Here is a 24,399-nt window from a genome sequence, read left to right as displayed (position 1 = left end):
GCTCTACATCACAGAGGGAGGGACTGGAGGGGTCAATGATGAACACGAGGTCAGACAGATTGAAACAGCATCCAGGAAACCAGACACACCAGAAACAACAATCAGACAAGAAGACATCTTTAAACCCTCACCTGGAAGAGACGAACCAATCAGAACAGTGATGACAAAGGGAGTGGCTGGCATTGGGAAAACAGTCTTAATACAGAAGTTCACTCTGGACTGGGCTGAAGACAAAGCCAACCAGGACATACACTTCACATTTCCATTCACCTTCAGAGAGCTGAATGTGCTGAAAGAGAAAAAGTTCAGTTTGGTGGAACTTGTTCATCACTTCTTTACTGAAACCAAAGAGGCAGGAATCTGCAGGTTTGAAGAGTTCCAGGTTGTGTTCATCTTTCACGGTCTGGATGAGTGTCGACTTCCTCTGGACTTCCACAACAATGAGATCCTGACTGATGTTACAGAGTCCACCTCAGTGGATGTGCTGCTGACAAACCTCATCAGGGGGAACCTGCTTCCCTCTGCTCGCCTCTGGATAACCACAAGACCTGCAGCAGCCAATCAGATCCCTCCTGAGTGTGTTGACATGGTGACAGAGGTCAGAGGGTTCACTGACCCACAGAAGGAGGAGTACTTCAGGAAGAGGTTCGGAGATGAGGAGCAGGCCAGCAGAATCATCTCCCACATCCAGACCTCACGAAGCCTCCACATCATGTGCCACATCCCGGTCTTCTGCTGGATCACTGCTACGGTTCTGGAGGACGTGTTGAAGACCAGAGAGGGAGGAGAGCTGCCTAAGACCCTGACTGAGATGTACATCTACTTCCTGGTGGTTCAATCCAAACGGAAGAGCATCAAGTATGATGGAGGAGCAGAGACAGAGCCGCACTGGAGTCCAGAAACCAGGAAGATGATTGTGTCTCTGGGAAAACTGGCTTTTGAGCAGCTGCAGAAAGGCAACCTGATCTTCTATGAATCAGACCTGACAGAGTGTGGCATCGATATCAGAGCAGCCTCAGTGTACTCAGGAGTGTTCACACAGATCTTTAAAGAGGAGAGAGGACTGTACCAGGACATGGTGTTCTGCTTCGTCCATGTGAGCATTCAGGAGTTTCTGGCTGCTCTTCATGTCCATCTGACATTCATCAACTCTGGTGTCAATCTGCTGTCAGAAGAACAACCAACCTCCCAGAAGTCTGAAACAAGAAAAGATGAATCTGCAGAGACACAGTTCTACCAGAGTGCTGTGGACAAGGCCTTACAGAGTCCAAATGGACACCTGGACTTGTTCCTCCGCTTCCTCCTGGGACTGTCTCTGGAGACCAATCAGACTCTCCTACGAGGCCTGCTGACACAGACAGGAAGTGGCTCACTGACCAATCAGGTAACGGTCGAGTACATCAAGAAGAAGATCGAGGAGACTCCCTCTGCAGAGAAAAGCATCAATCTGTTCCACTGTCTGAATGAACTGAATGATCGTTCTCTAGTGGAGCAGATCCAACAGTCCCTGACATCAGGAAGACTCTCCAGAGAGAAACTGTCTCCTGCTCAGTGGTCAGCTCTGGTCTTCATCTTACTGTCATCAGAAAAAGATCTGGACGTGTTTGACCTGAAGAAATACTCTGCTTCAGAGGAGGCTCTTCTGAGGCTGCTGCCAGTGGTCAAAACCTCCAAGAAAGCTCTGTAAGTGGGATTTATTCATCAAGAAATACTCTGCTGTCGTCCAACTGGAGAGAAAAATAAATAACTTATTATTTGTTTCCTTTCTGTTGTCTCTCCAGACTGAGTGGCTGTAACCTCTCAGAGAGAAGCTGTGATGAACAGATGATAGATTAATAACTGCAGCTGTATTGTGTCTCGTTCTCTCCATCAGATTCCTGTGAACTCACACTCGACACAAACACAGTGAACAGAAAGATCAGACTGTCTGACAACAACAGGAAGGCGATACTGGTGGAGGAGGATCAGTCATATCCTGATCATCCAGACAGGTTTGACTGGCCTCAGCTGATGTGTAGAACTGGTCTGACTGGTCGCTGTTACTGGGAGGTCGAGTGGAGAGGAAGAGTTTATATAGCAGTGAGTTACAGAGGAATCAGCAGGAAAGGAGACAGAGATGTCTGTGTGTTTGGATGGAATGATCAGTCCTGGAGTCTGACCTGCTCTGATGATGGTTACTCTGTCTGTCACAATAACAGAGGAACATCCATCTCCTCCTCCTCCTCTTCCTCTTCCTCCTCCTCCTCCTCCTCTGCCTCTAACAGAGTAGCAGTGTATGTGGACTGTCCTGCTGGCACTCTGTCCTTCTACAGAGTCTCCTCTGACACACTGATCCACCTCCACACCTTCAACAACACATTCACTGAACCTCCTTATCCTGGCTTTGGGTTCTGGTTCAGGTCCAGGTCTGGTTCCTCAGTGTCTCTGTGTTCTCTGAAGGAGGGAGAGTCTCCTCCTGTTAGAGAAACATTGTCACTATCAGACGATCTTCCACTTTCTCTAGTTTTAAATCGCAATTGAAATCTTGGCTGAAACACAACCAATCATGTGACCATTAACCAGTACTAGTACTTTCTAGTACTAGTAATTCACTTCATTTTTTGTATGATGTAATGTTTGAAATGTAAAGTGTTTTTAGTTTTTGTTTGATGCAATGTCTGAATTATAACATCTGATGCCATAATTCCTCTATGTATTTACCTACCCAGGGACTACTGATGAAATGCAGTTATCTAGCTAACCCCAATGTCCCTGGTAGTTAGTAGTTAGGAATATTAGATAACTGCTTGAACGAGTCTGAAATATGATTGCTGTTAAACCAATGATTTTGTAACTGTTATGCTATATGTCCTGAACCACAACTGCATGGCCATAGTGATGTTTGAGAATATGTGAATTTTGTGCGGACAGTTTAAATTCACTAGAGTCAGGAAACGTGAACAATAAAGTTTCATGAAATTTCAGACAAAGGAATAGAGTTTCAGCGGGAAACGCCTTGTTTTGGCACAGTGTTAAAATAGCCTTATTGATCTCCAGTCTTCTGGCTGGTCCTCAATTTGAATTCAAGCAATATCCGCGCACAGTTGAGCTTTTTTTAAGCGTCTGAGTGCCTCAGAGTTAAACGGACAAGTTATTTCTTTTGATTTTTATATTTTTGTACCATGAAGCCTCGCAGTTTGAGTTGGGGGTTTTTCGGAGTTAACCGAGCCTAGTTGCAGAAGTGAGTGTGGTCAGAAAACTTTATTCGACATTCAGCCACCGCATCACAAGGACTCAACCAGAGCCGTACTGCTCCGGAGAACCGTGCCAACGACGCCCGGCCAGAACCTTGCCGTGAAACCGGACCGGCAAGAAGAGCTCATCCGCTTGGAGACCCACTGCTCCTCACGGAGTCACCGGAGAACGCAACCTGCGGCAGGGCTCCTAACTACAGACCCTCACAGGCAGACCGGCCTGCACCCCCCGCTGTAATACCCACAGCCACCTCTGGAAGTCAGCTGGAACGGCCTCCTCTCTCAACGGGTCGGCAGGTATCTGCACACCTCCATCTGCTACTGTGATAATGATGTCGAGTAAAAGACATCCCCTTTGGAGAAGTTGATGCCCTAATGTTTGATAATTAAATCACATGCTTCTCACTTCACTATCGCCCACTGAGTAAGGTTTATCACTTAAGAGCTTGTATTCATCTCTTTATTTTCTTTATCATGTACTCTTTGTTAATCCTTCATTTATTCAGTTATTAGACGTTTGGCTATAAATAAATGTCCTCATTTAGCAGCAAGAAGTTGTCTGTGTGTTTCCTTTGAAGCGGAAGACAGAAGTAAATGTATCAAAAATAATGCCAATTCCTTCTGACGAGACTGATCAGTTTAAGGAGTCATTTGGTTGATTTATTTCCTTCAATTTGAAGGTGATGCCCCTTTTTCAAACGAGACCAAATCTTTAATTTTATTGTAGTAATAGAATCATCTACATAACTTTGGTCTCCCGTGGGGAGGCGCAACAAAATGAATCAATGAACTTTGTTCAAAATAATTGAAAGTGATTGAAAAGATTCTTCATTTTCTTTGTAAACTTCTTCCACTTCCAGTCCTTTCAAGATGGAAGCTGTAATCATTAAATGGTGATGGAGATGCCGTTGACTTGTACCTTCTGTCATGTTGAGTTTTGAATTCTGGCTCGTTCCAATAAAAGCAGAAAGTTACTGTCTGTGTGTTTGCAAAACGTCTCCTTCCTACCAGGTCCTTTTAGTCTGCAGAGTTTTATTTTCATGAAAAATCGTCCAGTGAATTCAGAATCTCTTTTATATATCGAGTCTTCTTTCAGGAAACGAGTAGATTTTGTGTTACAGGAAGGTTAAAATATTCTCACTAACATGTTTTCAGACAGAAATGAGACTGAACTGCTAACAGGAAGCTAAAGCAGCTCTCAGGCTTCACATTTATTTTCATTCTTATTATTTACCTTCATTGAAAACCACATCTTTACAAGACACACAGGCAGTGATCGTGTAATATATAACTAATCAATAAAAACAACACAAATAAATAAAGATAAACATGAATCAAAGCAGAAGTTCAAGTATATCATATTGCATTTTTATAAACAAGGTGATGTTTTTTGGTGTTGTGGACTTCAGGATTAAAAGTGGGACCAAACTGAAATCAACTCAATAAACGACACTTCTCTTGTGATAAATGGAAAACAGAAGATTTATGTAAAGCTGCATTCGATGACATGAATATATCAGCGTGTGTGGAGTCTGGTGTTTAAAGGAGTCCTCCTGCCATTTAGTTTTATACTTTCATGAAGTGTAAAACAGATTAAAAACAAATCATACGGACTTTTAGTCTCTCGTACGGAACAAACTCCGGAAACACTGGATCCTACGTTTCCCATGATGCACCTGCACCCTCGCTGCCTCCTAAATGCCCACTTCTTTCAGATATAATGACTGCAGAATTGGTAAGGCGGGACTTGATGTGTCAGGCTGAATGAACAGTGTGAGCTCCCTGTGCTGCTGAATCTCTCCACCAGATAAAGACAAATCAGATCAAAATCTCTTTAAATAACTTAATAAGTTGATTTGAGCTCTGAATCAAAAGTCTTCATACATCAGATAGTTCAAATACATCTTCAAACATCCACAGCATCCGTTCATGAAGAACACGTCCAGAGAGAAAGATGTGATGCTGTCCAGGCTGTTTCCACCGCAGGGAGGAGGTTCATGCACAAATGCTCCTCATTTAAAGGAGATCATCATGCAGGAGGAGCTCCTGGTGGGAGCAGCAGAACCTTTGACGATGCAGATGAGAGGACACGTGACTTTCCTGCCCTGCGTTCGTCCTCTCAGGCTACAGAAAGTCTGTCTGTCTCACAGCTAAATGAGCTCATGTAGCAGGTTTTGTTTGTTATACTACCATTATTACAGAAAGTACAACACACAACTTCATCATTAGTTACCGGACTCTGGTACCTCTGTAGAGTTTTGATGAATGATTGAATTCATTTGGGGAGATGAACAGAGATGAAGTATAATATAAAATATAATCGTTTGTCTGAAGGTGAAGCTTCATGTTTTTATTGGACAGTTTCACAGCAGAGCTGCTCTGTGGAGCTTTGGGCTGCATATGACAGACAGGTGTCAACACATTTACATTAAAATCAATAAATAGATATAAATGACATAAACAGAGTGCTCTGTGTCTCATTATGTTCACGCGCCTCTCTGCGTGTTTCCGGTTTAAACTTTACTTTCACTTTCTGTCTTCCTTGTGGCGCAGACAGTTTTCTCCGTGTGAACCTCCGGCTGAAGGTAAAGTAACACGTTTGAAATGTTTTACTCGGTAACTCGAGCTGTCGGGAGCTCAGTGACTCCAGAAACAGCAGAAATCTGCCGCTCGATGCTTCATTTCTCTAAAGTCACAACTCTTGAGTTTAACTGTGAACTCGGGACGAAGGAGCCAAACAGCCGCCATTAAACATATCCGCCATGTTGTGTCGATGTTAGTGAGTGGAACCGGTGGAATAAGAGGAGATGATAATAATCAAATTAAAGAGATTCCCTTTAAATTACTGTTTTAATATTTTTGTTGAGACGGTCATCAGTCTTTTATTTTGGAAGGATCTATCTGCTTTAAAGGACATTTACTGAAGTACTTTTATACTTCTACTGCAGTACATCTCATATGGAGATATTTTACTTTTTACTTCACTACAACTTTTCAGATTAAGATTTAAAAATAAAAAAAAGATCAGTTTACTAAATATGATTCACTATTAAACATTAAACTACTTCAAAGTATATAAAACAGTTCAAACTGGCTCCATCTCCACCAGCAGTCATATTCAGTTCAGTGTTTCTTGTCATTATGTCAGTCCAGTATAATGTCTTGTTTGTCTCTGCTGCAACATAAAAACACACTGACACAGGAATATAATAATATAGCAGAGACAATATACCCTGATAGACTTTGGTCTCAGAGATGAAATATAATATTAGTTTGTCTGAAGTTAAGGTTCATTTTTGATTGGACACTTTAACGACCGCACTGCCTCTGTGGACTTTGGGCTCTTTGTCACGGTTCAGCTTTATTATCATTAAACAGGATTACACAATGAAATGCAGTCGTAGCTCGAAACACACAACATGTAGAGACCAATATTAAAGATATTAAAATAGAACAGAATACAACAATAAAATGGAACAAAGTGTAAAAAGTAGCAGAAAAGGAAGAAATAAGAAAAACTCAATTATATTTACACGGAAGACACACAGTTACGTGTATATATACAACAGCAACATAACAGAATCATTTAATGTAAAATACACAGAACGGAGTTCAATCTAGAACATGTGGAACATGTAGAGCTGAAGTCCATTAGAATAATAATAACTTTTAGTTTTGAATTTACTGAATATTAAAGAAAGTGAAGCTTCCTGTCAGATTCATCATCATCACCATCATCGTGTGTGTGCTGCTCTTCACTGCAGCTTCATGACGCCATCTAGTGGACTGACAGCAGAACTACAGCAGCTGATGGCAGCTTCCTCTGTCTGACTGCATTCAACCGACACTGATATGAAACAGGAAATAACAGCCAATCACTGGAGGAGCAGCTGATATTTTACAGGAGGCATGATGTAAAGGAGGATTTCAGTCATGTGCAGATGAATGATTTGTGTTTCCTCTCCAGACGAAAGTGTGTGTGAGCTGATGTGGATGTGAGTTCAGCAGCATGAGTCAGTGTGAGGACAGAGAGGAGGGAGTCCCTCCATCTAAAACCACTCTGCGTGGGGACCATGACAACCAGACCAAAGCTCCGAGGTGAGATGACTCTTCTCCATGTCGGAGCTCAGCACTCAAATCACTCCACCATCATTATTCACTCTCAAAGCTCTGTGTGTGTTGTGTTGAAGCCCAGAGCAGCAGAGACCAGACTCTCCTGGACCTGAACCAGGACCTGGACCTGAGCCCAGCTGTGTGTCCTTTAAGAGTGACCAGTCACATGAACGCCTCTTTGATTTTAAACAAAGACGTGTATCTGACAAAAAGTAAGTGGTTATTAGTATTTCATTCTTAATTATTATATATATTTTATATTTTACACCAGAAGATTTTTCCTAAACATGTGAGCTTTAAATAATTTGTTTTTCTATCAGGATCCATCGGAGACCAGATTCTCCTGGACCTGAACCTCAACGCAGCTGTGTGTCCTTCAAGAGTGGCCGGTCAATGGGTCGCCTCGTTGATTTGAAACAACATTCATGTGATAGACAGTAAGTTGTTGTCGGTATTAAATAGTGTTGGACAATATGACCTAAATGTTCATATTTCCCTCCTCATGTTGCTCACTGCTGATGTTTGTCCTCACTAAATCCAGTCTGACCAGTTGTCTTTATAATGTTGATGTTGTCCCAGAATGATGATGAAGGTTAGAGCCAGATTAGTGTTAAAGGACAGTTTCACATGTTTTCAAGTCTGCCCCTGAACAACAGTGACATGCCCACATGTACATTGAAAGGGTTCTTGGTGGCTGTAATTCTTCCTCCTGTGCACACTGGCCCTGAAGAGATCTCTTCCTAATGTGATTTCAATGAAAGTGATGAAGGGTAAAATCCCGTCTTAACAGCCATAACACTCAAATATTGCTGATTCATGTTTTGACCGTTGTATTTATTTATCAGATAAGTTTTATTAAACCTGTATGTTTCTTTTCAGCATCGTTCTTCATTATACATTTAAATTATCACATCTGAAAGCTGCCCAGTATAACCAGTACAACCAGTCTTTAGCTCTTGACTTCAGTTGAACATTTTCACCACACGTTCTGACTATTGTCTGATGACTGCATGTGAATAAAACAGTGATTTTATTGACTGCTAACGAAGGTGAACCCTGATTCCAGCCAAACCAACTTCTGTAAACAACACCTGTACCTGTTTGCTTACATATCGCCTAGAGAAGTACGTTCCAGCTTTCATTTGACACAGTTAGGTGTGAAATCATCCTTAGCTTTGGTTTGATCCAGTATTTTCTGTTTTTTTCTTTGGCATGTTTCACTTACTTGACCTGCTGCAAGTTTCATTGGGTCAACCAATTTACACTGGACAGGTAGCATCCAGTTAGCTTGTGTGAGCTGAGCGTTCCTGTCCACAGTATTATAGGGGTCAATAAGAGCTGGAGGAACTAAACCATCAACACAGTAAACTGAAAGCTGCACAATAATGCAGACTGGACTGTTGATTCACAGTGGGATCAGCAGTATGACCAACACTTGAATGTCAGGGGAAACCATCTGATTTAATGTTGTTATCAACACTTTAACTCAAAGGACATTTAGCTTGTGTTTGTCTCTGTGTGGACAGACATAATGTGAGCTAATTCTTCATGACTCCTCCACAGAGTGGACCAGGACAGCTCAGAGGTTCCCAGTGGTCAGCCTGCCCAGCAGCATCAAACACACCTGGACTCCATATTTATGGTCTGTACATGTACAACAAGTACTTTTACATCTATTCTGTTCACAATAATCTCCATGCTGCACTTTTAGACCAGTGGACTGTCAGTCTGTCCAACATGGATCTGATTTGTTTGGTTCCATGATTTTAGTTTGATTGTGTCATTCATATAATATTCTGTTCCAGCTGCTGGAGGAAAACATTGTCACTTTTGTGAAGAACGAGCTGAAGAAGATCCAGAAGGATCTGAGTTCAAATTACCCAGAATGCTCAGAGAGTCAGAGGGAGGATGAGGAGGGGTTGGACGGTGAGGATGAAGAGCAGAGGAAGAGCAGCAGAGAAGCATTTCGGAAGATCACAGTGAACTTCCTGAGGAGAATGAAGCAGGAGGAGCTGGCTGACTGTCTGCAGAGCAGTAAGAGGATTTCTCTACAGATTTAACATGATGGATAAATGGGACATTTACTAATGTCTCAAGAGATGGACGGAAATATGTTTATATATGCAATCTTTAGGGGAATTAAATAGTCATATTTTATATATTGCCATATATAAATCACTGATTGATCTTATTTGTTGTGTCTTCATTCAGGACCTTCTGCTGCGGTTTGTCAGCAAAAACTTAAATCTAACCTGAAGAAGAAGTTCCAGTGTGTGTTTGAGGGGATTGCTAAAGCAGGAAACCCAACCCCTCTGAACCAGATCTACACAGAGCTCTACATCACAGAGGGAGGGACTGGAGGGGTCAATGATGAACACGAGGTCAGACAGATTGAAACAGCATCCAGGAAACCAGACACACCAGAAACAACAATCAGACAAGAAGACATCTTTAACCCCTCACCTGGAAGAGACGAACCAATCAGAACAGTGATGACAAAGGGAGTGGCTGGCATTGGGAAAACAGTCTTAACACAGAAGTTCACTCTGGACTGGGCTGAAGACAAAGCCAACCAGGACATACACTTCACATTTCCATTCACCTTCAGAGAGCTGAATGTGCTGAAAGAGAAAAAGTACAGCTTGGTGGAACTTGTTCATCACTTCTTTACCGAAACCAAAGAGGCAGGAATCTGCAGGTTTGAAGAGTTCCAGGTTGTGTTCATCTTAGACGGTCTGGATGAGTGTCGACTTCCTCTGGACTTCCACAACAATGAGGTCCTGACTGATGTTACAGAGTCCACCTCAGTGGATGTGCTGCTGACAAACCTCATCAGGGGGAACCTGCTTCCCTCTGCTCACCTCTGGATAACCACAAGACCTGCAGCGGCCAATCAGATCCCTCCTGAGTGTGTTGACATGGTGACAGAGGTCAGAGGGTTCACTGACCCACAGAAGGAGGAGTACTTCAGGAAGAGATTTAGAAATAGGGAGCAGGCCAGCAGAATCATCTCCCACATCCAGACCTCACGAAGCCTCCACATCATGTGCCACATCCCGGTCTTCTGCTGGATCACTGCTACAGTTCTGGAGGACGTGTTGAAGACCAGAGAGGGAGGAGAGCTGCCCAAGACCCTGACTGAGATGTACATCCACTTCTTGGTGGTTCAGTCCAAATGGAAGAGCATCAAGTATGATGGAGGAGCAGAGACAGATCTGCACTGGAGTCCAGAGACCAGGAAGATGATCGAGTCTCTGGGAAAACTGGCTTTTGAGCAGCTGCAGAAAGGCAACCTGATCTTCTATGAATCAGACCTGACAGAGTGTGGCATCGATATCAGAGCAGCCTCAGTGTACTCAGGAGTGTTCACACAGATCTTTAAAGAGGAGAGAGGACTGTACCAGGACAAGGTGTTCAGCTTCGTCCATCTGAGCGTTCAGGAGTTTCTGGCTGCTCTTCATGTCCATCTGACATTCATCAACTCTGGTGTCAATCTGCTGTCAGAAGAACAACCAACCTCCCAGAAGTCTGAAACCAGAAAAGATGAATCTGCAGAGATACAGTTCTACCAGAGTGCTGTGGACAAGGCCTTACAGAGTCCAAATGGACACCTGGACTTGTTCCTCCGCTTCCTCCTGGGTCTTTCACTGGAGACTAATCAGACTCTTCTACGAGGCCTGCTGACACAGACAGGAAGTGGCTCACTGACCAATCAGGTAACGGTCGAGTACATCAAGAAGAAGATCGAGGAGACTCCCTCTGCAGAGAAAAGCATCAATCTGTTCCACTGTCTGAATGAACTGAATGATCGTTCTCTAGTAGAGCAGATCCAACAGTCCCTGAGATCAGGAAAACTCTCCACAGATAATCTCTCTCCTGCTCAGTGGTCAGCTCTGGTCTTCATCTTACTGTCATCAGAAAAAGATCTGGACGTGTTTGACCTGAAGAAATACTCTGCTTCAGAGGAGGCTCTTCTGAGGCTGCTGCCAGTGGTCAAAACCTCCAAGAAAGCTCTGTAAGTGGGATTTATTCATCAAGAAATACTCTGCTGTCGTCCAACTGGAGAGAAAAATAAATAACTTATTATTTGTTTCCTTTCTGTTGTCTCTCCAGACTGAGTGGCTGTAACCTCTCAGAGAGAAGCTGTGAAGCTCTGTCCTCAGTTCTCAGCTCCCAGTCCTCTAGTCTGAGAGAGCTGGACCTGAGTAACAACAACCTGCAGGATTCAGGAGTGAAGCTGCTGTCTGCTGGACTGAAGAGTCCGCAATGTACACTGGAAACTCTCAGGTCAGGATTAATTTAACCATTCAATGACAATTTCAAAGTGTAGGTTTGTGTCTGCTGATATGATTTGTCAAAGATGATTTGACCTCTAACTAAACTTAAGTAGTGGTTTCTAGACTTTAGTTAGTTTCCATAAGACTTTTTTATCATTAGGGTTCTAACCCCGAAGGTGCTAGTTCATTGACCAATAAACCAGTGAAGGTTATATTGACCAATGAGCTTCAAAAGGGTGAAGCTCAGCACATATGTTAGAGCCATTTCTTGCAAGTCTGTAATGTAAAGATATAATTAGTTTGGCGGCACCTATTGGTAGTGTGATTCTATACCAAGAGCACAGCATCACCTGACCTTATCTCAGGAGCCTTTTTAAAGAAGGCAGGTGTGCCAAAATTGAATTGTGGAAAACGCCATGAGTTACAGGTTTTGTCTGATTATCTAAGACCAATCCTCATTCAATTCAGTGGCGACATCCCACACTATGTCCTGGACTCACACATTAAGTTTCTACAAAGGCGAGACAAATGGTGAAACTTTGAGTGTGCAACTGTTGAAACGCTGCATACACTGTAGAGATGAAACAAGTGTGCGATTGGTCCCGCTCCTTGTTCAACCAGAAGTTAACTAGCTGAAGTGACTTCGCTTAGCTTCATGAAGGAAAGCTGCTTGTTGCCGCTTGCGGCTACATTTTTCTTTCCTGTTTTTTCTTTTGTTGTTGAATTATTAATTATAACAGATGGTTTTAAAGATGTATTCTGAATTCGTATCTGGACCAAAATGTACCTGAATAAAAAATAAACAAACAAAAACATACACCCAAGTATTCACAGGGGGTTCCTCAGGCGCTGGTGGCAGGCTGAAGAGCAGACGAGTTGCCTCTGGTGACTGCATTGATTTACAACTGTGAAGTCACATTTTTCTTTTGTGCACACAGCACTCTGCTGAAAGCACGTCTTTATTCTCCCTTTTTGAGTAAAGCATATTCATAAACACATTTTAATGTTTTTAGCCATGCTAGCAGTGTGGCACTATGGGTGGAAATGTGGGACTGTCAGTTGGTCCAGACTGAAACATCTCAACTGTTGGATGAATTGTGATGAAATATGGTTCCGATACTCTTGTTCCCCTCAGAATGAACTGTCATAACTTTGGTGATCCTCTGACTTTTCATCTAGCGCCACCATCAGGTCAACATGTTAATGTGTCCAATACTTTGGTTTCTGACCAAATACCTGCAGAACTAATGACATTCATCAGCCTCAACCGAACTGTGTTCACTGCTAATTATCAAATTAGCAACAAACATGCTGCTAAACATAAATATGAACATGCTAGCATTGTCACTGTGAGCATGTCAGCAATTAGCTCAGAACATAGCAGCCTCACAGAGTTGCTAGCATGGCTGCTGTTAACTCCCTGATGCAGTCATCATATTTTTTCAGTATTTATTTATTAATTTATATGTAGACAGTTTCTTCTCGTCTCTGACTGACACAGCAGTGCCCTCAGATGATCTGCCATGTGTGTTGTTCTATGTGTTTGTAGTCTGTCAGGCTGTGAGATCACAGAGGAAGGCTGTGCTTCTCTGGCCTCAGCTCTGAGCTCCAACCCCTCCCATCTGAGAGAGCTGGACCTGAGCTACAATCATCCAGGAGACTCAGGGGTGAAGCTGCTGTCTGCTGGACTGGAGGATCCACTCTGGACACTGGACACTGTCAGGTATGAAGAGGCCTGCTGCAGCCACAGACATTCAGGCTGATGTAGGAACATGTAGGAAGCCTTTTTCCTTTGCTCAGAACGGAAACACTGGTTGAACATAGAAAGGAGATATTTGTGCAGGAGGTCCAGTCTCTTCTCGACTCCTTTCTGATCCAGATCTACACTCAGAATACAGAAGTTGTAGAGCTGTGTCTGGTAAACGTTAACCACACATTTGACCTTGTGGCCTCATTATCAAACTTAAAATGCAAAACAAAACAACCAAATTCAGACTGGTTTGATTCAGACTGAAACATCACTAGGAAGATTTTAAGAGAAGTCTCAAACCAAAAACCCAGGAATCCAGACAGACAGGAGTTCCACCTTAGTTACTGTGAGACTCTAAAACAATATAAAAACACTCTGAGAGCAAAACAAGAACAATATCTACAAAACCAATTACAATTAATTGAAGAGCCACTGGGGTCAAATCAATTCTGGGAAAATTTGAACTTATTTACCAAGAAACGTTACAACAAACAGTCCATTCAAAATGGAGATACATGGGAAGATCATTTTGAAGATTTCTATAGAAAACCCCTAAAGAATCAAGCTCGAGCAGATTTCAGAGCAATTGAAAGATCTTGAAAGAGCTATTTAAGAGCTATCAGACTCCACTGGATTACCCATTAACAGAATCAGAGCTGGATGACAAACTGAAGGATCTGCAGCCTAAAAAAGCATGGGAGCCTGATGGCATCTTAAATTAGATGTTAAAATATACCAAAAATGCAAATTGGCCATCCTAAAGATACTCAACTTGGTACTAAGTGTGGGTCATTTCCCTCTGTGGAAGTAGTACAGCACATGTTCACCCAACACACACTAACTGACAAATGTGTAAATCAAAATAAAGACACAGTTCATGCATGCTTTGTTGATTTCCAGAAAGCTTTTGATTCAGTCTGGCATGAAGTGTTCTTCTTAAACTGATGTGACATCATTAAATCAATATATGAAAATAACAAATTGGAGAAGAACACGCAGATTTCTTCCCACAGGGTAGAGGTGAGATCCAAGTAGAAGAAACACCTACACTTACCTTGGTTTACAAATGAGTTCCACAGAAAACCACAGCTCTGCTGTGAAGGAACTGAAAGAGAAGGCAAAAAGGGCTTTCTATGCCATCAAGTGTTCAGTTCAAATCCAAATTCCAATTAGGACATGGTTCAAAATATTTAAATCAGTTATAGAATCGATTGCATTGTATGGCAGTGAGGTATGGGGCCCCTTACTACAACATGATTGGGCAAAATGGGGGAAAAAACCCAATTGAAATCCTGCATGCAGAGTTCTGCAAAAGTGTTCTCCGGGTACAAAGAAAAACCCCAAACTCTGCATGCAGAGCTGAATTAGGCCCATATCCTTTACTAAGTATTCAAAGAAGATCTGTCACATTCTGGAGCCATATTAAACAGAGCGGCCCTGCCTGCTACCATTATAAAGCCCTCGTCTGCCAGGAGTTGTACATAAAGAGGAGTCCCCTCAGCCACCTGGTCCGGAGGCTGGCTGACCTTTCACCTTCTGACATCACAAACCCCAGCCAGCCTCAGAGCAGTTACACCATCACTCAGAAGATTAGACCAAACCAAATGATAACTAAAGAAAAAGAAACTGAACTGAACTGACTGTTTTTGAGGTTTGTGTGTGTTATCAGATGTTGCCCTCCTCTTTCACACACACCAAAAGCCTGTGGGTCACTCTCAGTGTGTGAGGAGACTGGCAGAGCTGAAGAGGGTTGGGGGGGGCAGGGAGAAGCAGGCCTGATCCACATATTGTGTATGTGTATGAGATAATGTAATGTCCATGTGTCCATGCTGAAAGAGTATGTGCTGGTCTGACCCCCCTCCTCCTTTCAGGGTGGAGCCTGCTGGAGTCCGATGGTTGAGACCAGGCCTGAGGAAGTGTAAGTGTGTCTTTCATTTGATTCATGAAAACAAAGCAGCACACATTCAACCGTCTTCAGACTGTGACATCACTCATTCAGATCATGATGTCATCATCAAAGTGTCAATAATGAACAGATGATAGATTAATAACTGCAGCTGTATTGTGTCTCGTTCTCTCCATCAGATTCCTGTGAACTCACACTCGACACAAACACAGTGAACAGAAAGATCAGACTGTCTGACAACAACAGGAAGGCGATACTGGTGGAGGAGGATCAGTCATATCCTGATCATCCAGACAGGTTTGACTGGCCTCAGCTGATGTGTAGAACTGGTCTGACTGGTCGCTGTTACTGGGAGGTCGAGTGGAGAGGAAGAGTTTATATAGCAGTGAGTTACAGAGGAATCAGCAGGAAAGGAGACAGAGATGTCTGTGTGTTTGGATGGAATGATCAGTCCTGGAGTCTGACCTGCTCTGATGATGGTTACTCTGTCTGTCACAATAACAGAGGAACATCCATCTCCTCCTCCTCCTCCTCCTCCTCTTCCTCTTCCTCCTCCTCCTCCTCCTCTGCCTCTAACAGAGTAGCAGTGTATGTGGACTGTCCTGCTGGCACTCTGTCCTTCTACAGAGTCTCCTCTGACACACTGATCCACCTCCACACCTTCAACAACACATTCACTGAACCTCCTTATCCTGGCTTTGGGTTCTGGTTCAGGTCCAGGTCTGCTTCCTCAGTGTCTCTGTGTTCTCTGAAGGAGGGAGAGTCTCCTCCTGTTAGAGAAACATTGTCACTATCAGACGATCTTCCACTTTCTCTAGTTTTAAATCGCAATTGAAATCTTGGCTGAAACACAACCAATCATGTGACCATTAACCAGTACTAGTACTTTCTAGTACTAGTAATTCACTTCATTTTTTGTATGATGTAATGTTTGAAATGTAAAGTGTTTTTAGTTTTTGTTTGATGCAATGTCTGAATTATAACATCTGATGCCATAATTCCTCTATGTATTTACCTACCCAGGGACTACTGATGAAATGCAGTTATCTAGCTAACCCCAATGTCCCTGGTAGTTAGTAGTTAGGAATATTAGATAACTGCTTGAACGAGTCTGAAATATGATTGCTGTTAAACCAATGATTTTGTAACTGTTATGCTATATGTCCTGAACCACAACTGCATGGCCATAGTGATGTTTGAGAATATGTGAATTTTGTGCGGACAGTTTAAATTCACTAGAGTCAGGAAACGTGAACAATAAAGTTTCATGAAATTTCAGACAAAGGAATAGAGTTTCAGCGGGAAACGCCTTGTTTTGGCACAGTGTTAAAATAGCCTTATTGATCTCCAGTCTTCTGGCTGGTCCTCAATTTGAATTCAAGCAATATCCGCGCACAGTTGAGCTTTTTTTAAGCGTCTGAGTGCCTCAGAGTTAAACGGACAAGTTATTTCTTTTGATTTTTATATTTTTGTACCATGAAGCCTCGCAGTTTGAGTTGGGGGTTTTTCGGAGTTAACCGAGCCTAGTTGCAGAAGTGAGTGTGGTCAGAAAACTTTATTCGACATTCAGCCACCGCATCACAAGGACTCAACCAGAGCCGTACTGCTCCGGAGAACCGTGCTAACGACGCCCGGCCAGAACCTTGCCGTGAAACCGGACCGGCAAGAAGAGCTCATCCGCTTGGAGACCCACTGCTCCTCACGGAGTCACCGGAGAACGCAACCTGCGGCAGGGCTCCTAACTACAGACCCTCACAGGCAGACCGGCCTGCACCCCCCGCTGTAATACCCACAGCCACCTCTGGAAGTCAGCTGGAACGGCCTCCTCTCTCAACGGGTCGGCAGGTATCTGCACACCTCCATCTGCTACTGTGATAATGATGTCGAGTAAAAGACATCCCCTTTGGAGAAGTTGATGCCCTAATGTTTGATAATTAAATCACATGCTTCTCACTTCACTATCGCCCACTGAGTAAGGTTTATCACTTAAGAGCTTGTATTCATCTCTTTATTTTCTTTATCATGTACTCTTTGTTAATCCTTCATTTATTCAGTTATTAGACGTTTGGCTATAAATAAATGTCCTCATTTAGCAGCAAGAAGTTGTCTGTGTGTTTCCTTTGAAGCGGAAGACAGAAGTAAATGTATCAAAAATAATGCCAATTCCTTCTGACGAGACTGATCAGTTTAAGGAGTCATTTGGTTAATTTATTTCCTTCAATGTGAAGGTGATGACCCTTTTTCAAACGAGACCAAATCTTTAATTTTATTGTAGTAATAGAATCATCTACATAACTTTGGTCTCCCGTGGGGAGGCGCAACAAAATGAATCAATGAACTTTGTTCAAAATAATTGAAAGTGATTGAAAAGATTCTTCATTTTCTTTGTAAACTTCTTCCACTTCCAGTCCTTTCAAGATGGAAGCTGTAATCATTAAATGGTGATGGAGATGCCGTTGACTTGTACCTTCTGTCATGTTGAGTTTTGAATTCTGGCTCGTTCCAATAAAAGCAGAAAGTTACTGTCTGTGTGTTTGCAAAACGTCTCCTTCCTACCAGGTCCTTTTAGTCTGCAGAGTTTTATTTTCATGAAAAATCGTCCAGTGAATTCAGAATCTCTTTTATATATCGAGTCTTCTTTCAGGAAACGAGTAGATTTTGTGTTACAGGAAGGTTAAAATATTCTCACTAACATGTTTTCAGACAGAAATGAGACTGAACTGCTAACAGGAAGCTAAAGCAGCTCTCAGGCTTCACATTTATTATCATTCTTATTATTTACCTTCATTGAAAACCACATCTTTACAAGACACACAGGCAGTGATCGTGTAATATATAACTAATCAATAAAAACAACACAAATAAATAAAGATAAACATGAATCAAAGCAGAAGTTCAAGTATATCATATTGCGTTTTTATAAACAAGGTGATGTTTTTTGGTGTTGTGGACATCAGGATTAAAAGTGGGACCAAACTGAAATCAACTCAATAAACGACACTTCTCTTGTGATAAATGGAAAACAGAAGATTTATGTAAAGCTGCATTCGATGACATGAATATATCAGCGTGTGTGGAGTCTGGTGTTTAAAGGAGTCCTCCTGCCATTTAGTTTTATACTTTCATGAAGTGTAAAACAGATTAAAAACAAATCATACGGACTTTTAGTCTCTCGTACGGAACAAACTCCGGAAACACTGGATCCTACGTTTCCCATGATGCACCTGCACCCTCGCTGCCTCCTAAATGCCCACTTCTTTCAGATATAATGACTGCAGAATTGGTAAGGCGGGACTTGATGTGTCAGGCTGAATGAACAGTGTGAGCTCCCTGTGCTGCTGAATCTCTCCACCAGATAAAGACAAATCAGATCAAAATCTCTTTAAATAACTTAATAAGTTGATTTGAGCTCTGAATCAAAAGTCTTCATACATCAGATAGTTCAAATATCCACAGCATCCGTTCATGAAGAACATATTTGTTTACTGAAAATGAAACACAAGACTAAAAGAATATGAAATAAGTAAATGAAGTGTAAACTCAGGATTGATCTCCTGCAGTGGATAAGATTTATTAATTTAAATAACACAGACAGTTCTTCATGTTAGTCTGCTGTTTCATCTTCTGTCTGAATCACGTTCAACATTTCCAAGCAAACAACACTAATGTTTAACTGTCCAATATCTACAGCCAAGAAATACAACATTTAACTGCCATGTGGTTTATGATTATCATAATTATTATTATGTGACCTTAAGTCTGCAGAGCTGAAGCTCCTTAAACAGTAACCTGAAAATTAACTTTCAGCTCTGGTTCCGTTGGCTCATCTCAGTCATCCACTGTCACAGCTACAAACACCTGACTCAACAAGTCAGCACCTTCATCTGTACTTCTTAAGTGTTTATATGGAAGTGATTTTTGCTCTTCAACGGACATCTCAACTCCTTCTGGTGGATACACTTCGACTGACACTTCAAACCCTTTCAGGGCTCAGATATTCACCTATCGCTTCACATGTGGACTGTAACTAACGTCAAGTTTAAGAAACATACTTTTAGCTAATATTTGCTACAATTAAACTGTTAAACCTGCATTCAAAGGTAACATATGCTCCCTTTATTTAATATGTATCAATATGAACAGTGTTGCAGTTACTCACTCTGTCCACTGGAGGGCATTCTACATCGACCTGAATACTATTATATTATTAGATTTTACATTTTAAATATTAGATGTCATACGGCAGAAAGAAATACTGACACAGACAGAGTTTGGGTGAGATCCTGGATGAAGAGGCGTGCAGGACTGTATAACCTGCAAAGCTAACTTCTCATGAAACCTTAATGAGAACGACTGCATCTGAATCTTTACATATCACACACTATATGATTTTATCTGAAGACTGTCAACACCAACTGACACAGACTGGAACAGACCCCGACCACAAACAGTCAGAACAGTCCGGAACCACAATATGATTTCTGCCTACGCTGCTGGTCTACAGCTAGCACAGAAATGCTGAGGAGTTTAGTTTCACCCCATACCCAAAGCCAGGATAAAGAGGTTCAGTGAATGTGGTGTTGAAGGTGTGGAGGTGGATCAGTGTGTCAGAGGAGACTCTATAGAAGGACAAAGTGCCAGCAGGACAGTCCACATGCACTGCTACTCTGTTAGAGACAAAGGAGGAGGAGGGAAGAGGGATGAGAGTCCCACTGTTATTGTGCCAGGCATTGTATCCTCCATCAGTGCAGCTCAGACACCAGGACCGATCATTCCCTCCAAACTTGGAACCATCGCTGTCTCCATTCCTTCCGATTCCTCTGTAACTCTGCAATATAGACCTTTCCTACCCACTCGACCTCCCAGTAACAGCGACCAGTCAGACCGTTTTCACACAGCACCTGAGGCCAAATCTCCCCAGGTGATGAGGATATGGGTGCTCCTTTCTGAGATCAGTCACTTTTTTGTTGTTTTCAGACAGTTTGAGGAATTTGTGTGCTGTGTTTGGGTCCAGTGTGACTTCAGAGAAATCTGATGAGGAGAACAAAATAGAAAGTTTTGATTATTATTGCCTAAATAATTCAAAAAGTCAAGTGAAATTGTGACAATGAAATTCCAATTCCAATACAATAATAATGTTAAAGATGTTTCATGTTATGTTGTTCAAGAGTAAATATTTAACTAGCATGGTGTTTGGTTCTTCTACTTGCTTGTTTTGGTTTTGAAATTGTAATTGGCATCCAGTAAATGGTTGTTGGGTCATTGACTTTTTACAGCTTTTTGCTTGCTTAAGTAACCCTACAACCCTATAGTTCAAGTAAGGTAAATTTACAGGTGCTCTCGATCTTTAAGATTTGGAGGGTACACAGAATTCAGGTAAAAACCTGTTTAATGTCATCTGCTTTTGAAAAATATATCTGGTGTATATGTTTTGTTTTCATGAATCAAACCAAAACACACTTACACTTCTTCAAACCTGGATTCAACCACTGGTCTCCATCAGGGTCCACCCTGAAAGATAGAGGGGAGGGATTATCGTAACAAAGTCAGAAATGTTCTCTTTGATATGCTCTCCATACCTGAGAGTGTCCAGTCTCCAGTGTGGATCCTCCTGTCCTGCAGACAGCAGCTTCACTCCTGAGTCTCCTGGATGATTGTAGCTCAGGTCCAGGTCTCTCAGATGGGAGGGGTTGGAGCTCAGAGCTGAGGCCAGAGAAGCACAGCCTTCTTCTGTGATCAGACAGCCTGACAGCCTGCAAACACACAAAACAATTGAAGAATGACTAGTAGGTTTGAGTCAAATATAAAAAGCACAAAACTGTGTACCCCATGGAGACTTGTGGGAGGTGCTATGGAGTCTAGGGTACCAGGGACGACTGGTAGGACCCAAAGCATGTTAGAGGGATTATACCTCTCATCTGGTTTGGGAACACCCTCCAATCCCCCAGTAGGAGCTGGAGGATGTGGCTAGGGAAAAGAACATCTGAACCAACCTGCTTCATCTGCTGCCACCGCAACCCCGCCCCCAGATAAGCAGCAGAAAATGTCTGGCTGGATGGATTGTTTTACCTATTCGTATTGCAATCATATAGATTCATATATTACTAGATTTTCAGCAAGTGGGATAATCTGATCTTAATTATGTAATGGTGGTTGCTTACCCGTATGTTCAAGTATATCACCAAAGCCTTTAATTATAAACTATGTTATAGCTTGTTATAGCTCTTCGTTGTTGATTTTAGAGACAAACATACTGAAAATGAGCACGTACAGGCCCTAGTTCAAGCTAGATCTCTGCAGAAGTCAGATCTTAACATGTTACTGTGGCCCCTTAAGATAACAATAGGCTAACCCTAACCCTAACAATGCAGGAAAAACAGAGAGAACTGATCTGACCTGAGAGTTTACAGTTTAAAGTGTAAAACGTTCAGTCCAGCAGACAGCAGTTTCACTCCTGAATCCTGCAGGTTGTTGTCACTCAGGTCCAGCTCTCTCAGACTGGAGGACTGGGAGCTGAGAACTGAGGACAGAGCTTCACAGCTTCTCTCTGAGAGGTTACAGCCACTCAGTCTGGAGAGACAACAGAAAGGAAACAAGTAATAAGTTATTTATTTTTCTCTCCAGTTGAAAGACAGCAGAGTATTTCTTGATGAATAAATCCCACTTACAGAGCTTTCTTGGAGGTTTTGACCACTGGCAGCAGCCTCAGAAGAGCCTCCTCTGAAGCAGAGTATTTCTTCAGGTCAAACACGTCCAGATCTTTTTCTGATGACAGTAAGATGAAGACCAGAGCTGACCACTGAGCAGGAGAGAGATCATCTGTGGAGAGTCTTCCTGATGTCAGGGACTGTTGGATCTGCTCCACTAGAGAACGATCATTCAGTTCATTCAGACAGTGGAACAGATTGATGCTTTTCTCTGCAGAGGGAGTCTCCTCGATCTTCTTCTTGATGTACTCGACCGTTACCTGATTGGTCAGTGAGCCACTTCCTGTCTGTGTCAGCAGGCCTCGTAGGAGAGTCTGATTGGTCTCCAGTGACAGTCCCAGGAGGAAGCGGAGGAACAAGTCCAGGTGTCCATTTGGACTCTGTAAGGCCTTGTCCACAGCACTCTGGTAGAACTGTGTCTCTGCAGATTCATCTTTTCTTGTTTCAGACTTCTGGGAGGTTGATTGTTCTTCTGACAGCAGATTGACACCAGAGTTGATGAATGTCAGATGGACATGAAGAGCAGCCAGAAACTCCTGAACGCTCAGATGGACGAAGCTGAACACCTTGTCCTGGTACAGTCCTCTCTCCTCTTTAAAGATCTGTGTGAACACTCCTGAGTACACTGAGGCTGCTCTGATATCGATGCCACACTCTGTCAGGTCTGATTCATAGAAGATCAGGTTGCCTTTCTGCAGCTGCTCAAAAGCCAGTTTTCCCAGAGACACAATCATCTTCCTGGTCTCTGGACTCCAGTGCGGATCTGTCTCTGCTCCTCCATCATACTTGATGCTCTTCAGTTTGGACTGAACCACCAGGAAGTGGATGTACATCTCAGTCAGGGTCTTGGGCAGCTCTCCTCCCTCTCTGGTCTTCAACACGTCCTCCAGAACTGTAGCAGTGATCCAGCAGAAGACCGGGATGTGGCACATGATGTGGAGGCTTCGTGAGGTCTTGATGTGGGAGATGATTCTGCTGGCCTGCTCCTTATTCCTGAACCTCTTCCTGAAGTACTCCTCCTTCTGTGGGTCAGTGAACCCTCTGACCTCTGTCACCATGTCAACATACCCAGGAGGGATCTGATTGGCCGCTGCAGGTCTTGTGGTTATCCAGAGGCGAGCAGAGGGAAGCAGGTTCCCCCTGATGAGGTTTGTCAGCAGCACATCCACTGAGGTGGACTCTGTAACATCAGCCAGGATCTCATTGTTGTGGAAGTCCAGAGGAAGTCGACACTCATCCAGACCGTCAAAGATGAACACAACCTGGAACTCTTCAAACCTGCAGATTCCTGCCTCTTTGGTTTCAGTAAAGAAGTGATGAACAAGTTCCACCAAGCTGTACTTTTTCTCTTTCAGCACATTCAGCTCTCTGAAGGTGAATGGAAATGTGAAGTGTATGTCCTGGTTGGCTTTGTCTTCAGCCCAGTCCAGAGTGAACTTCTGTGTTAAGACTGTTTTCCCAATGCCAGCCACTCCCTTTGTCATCACTGTTCTGATTGGTTTATCTCTTCCAGGTGAGGGGTTAAAGATGTCTTCTTGTCTGATTGTTGTTTCTGGTGTGTCTGGTTTCCTGGATGCTGTTTCAATCTGTCTGACCTCATGTTCATCATTGACCCCTCCAGTCCCTCCCTCTGTGATGTAGAGCTCTGTGTAGATCTGGTTCAGAGGGGTTGGGTTTCCTGCTTTAGCAATCCCCTCAAACACACACTGGAACTTCTTCTTCAGGTTAGATTTAAGTTTTTGCTGACAAACCGCAGCAGAAGGTCCTGAATGAAGACACAACAAATAAGATCAATCAGTGATTTATATATGGCAATATATAAAATATGACTATTTAATTCCCCTAAAGATTGCATATATAAACATATTTCCGTCCATCTCTTGAGACATTAGTAAATGTCCCATTTATCCATCATGTTAAATCTGTAGAGAAATCCTCTTACTGCTCTGCAGACAGTCAGCCAGCTCCTCCTGCTTCATTCTCCTCAGGAAGTTCACTGTGATCTTCCGAAATGCTTCTCTGCTGCTCTTCCTCTGCTCTTCATCCTCACCGTCCAACCCCTCCTCATCCTCCCTCTGACTCTCTGAGCATTCTGGGTAATCTGAACTCAGAACCTTCTGGATCTTCTTCAGCTCGTTCTTCACAAAAGTGACAATGTTTTCCTCCAGCAGCTGGAACAGAATATTACATGAATGACACAATCAAACTAAAATCATGGAACCAAACAAATCAGATCCATGTTGGACAGACTGACAGTCCACTGGTCTAAAAGTGCAGCATGGAGATTATTGTGAACAGAATAGATGTAAAAGTACTTGTTGTACTTGTACAGACCATAAATATGGAGTCCAGGCGTGTTTGATGCTGCTGGGCAGACTGACCACTGGGAACCTCTGAGCTGTCCTGGTCCACT

At 42.7% G+C, this 24,399-nt stretch overlaps 1 protein-coding gene and 1 pseudogene across 3 annotated transcripts; one reads left to right on the top strand and one right to left on the bottom strand.

Annotated features, from left to right (window-relative positions):
* Positions 1-5,768: 5,768 nt before the first annotated feature.
* On the top strand, positions 5,769-17,806 carry LOC139306570 (protein NLRC3-like). Of its 3 annotated transcripts, none has more exons than XM_070930469.1 (11): positions 5,769-5,818; positions 7,201-7,331; positions 7,424-7,558; positions 7,667-7,783; positions 8,910-8,988; positions 9,152-9,377; positions 9,558-11,361; positions 11,460-11,633; positions 13,173-13,346; positions 15,245-15,291; positions 15,459-17,806. In XM_070930469.1, exons 2-11 carry the CDS (start codon positions 7,243-7,245, stop codon positions 16,112-16,114), a joined length of 3,501 nt encoding a protein of 1,166 aa, XP_070786570.1. In that variant the 5' UTR covers positions 5,769-5,818; positions 7,201-7,242; the 3' UTR covers positions 16,115-17,806. The 3 variants fall into 3 exon arrangements, with proteins under 3 accessions (XP_070786570.1, XP_070786569.1, XP_070786571.1); XM_070930468.1 differs by having other exon boundaries at positions 9,152-9,380; XM_070930470.1 differs by lacking the exon at positions 5,769-5,818 and having other exon boundaries at positions 7,234-7,331; positions 7,424-7,477; positions 7,712-7,783; positions 9,152-9,380.
* A 1,855-nt stretch (positions 17,807-19,661) lies between these two features.
* LOC139306579 (protein NLRC3-like) overlaps positions 19,662-24,399 on the bottom strand; it is a 204,095-nt pseudogene continuing 199,357 nt past the window's right edge.

Source organism: Enoplosus armatus, chromosome 24 (assembly GCF_043641665.1).
Source record: "Enoplosus armatus isolate fEnoArm2 chromosome 24, fEnoArm2.hap1, whole genome shotgun sequence".
In the NCBI taxonomy this organism is placed as follows: Eukaryota; Metazoa; Chordata; class Actinopteri; order Centrarchiformes; family Enoplosidae; genus Enoplosus; species Enoplosus armatus.
Note: the sequence above shows the minus strand (reverse complement) of the source record. Positions and strands in the feature narration are given on the sequence as shown.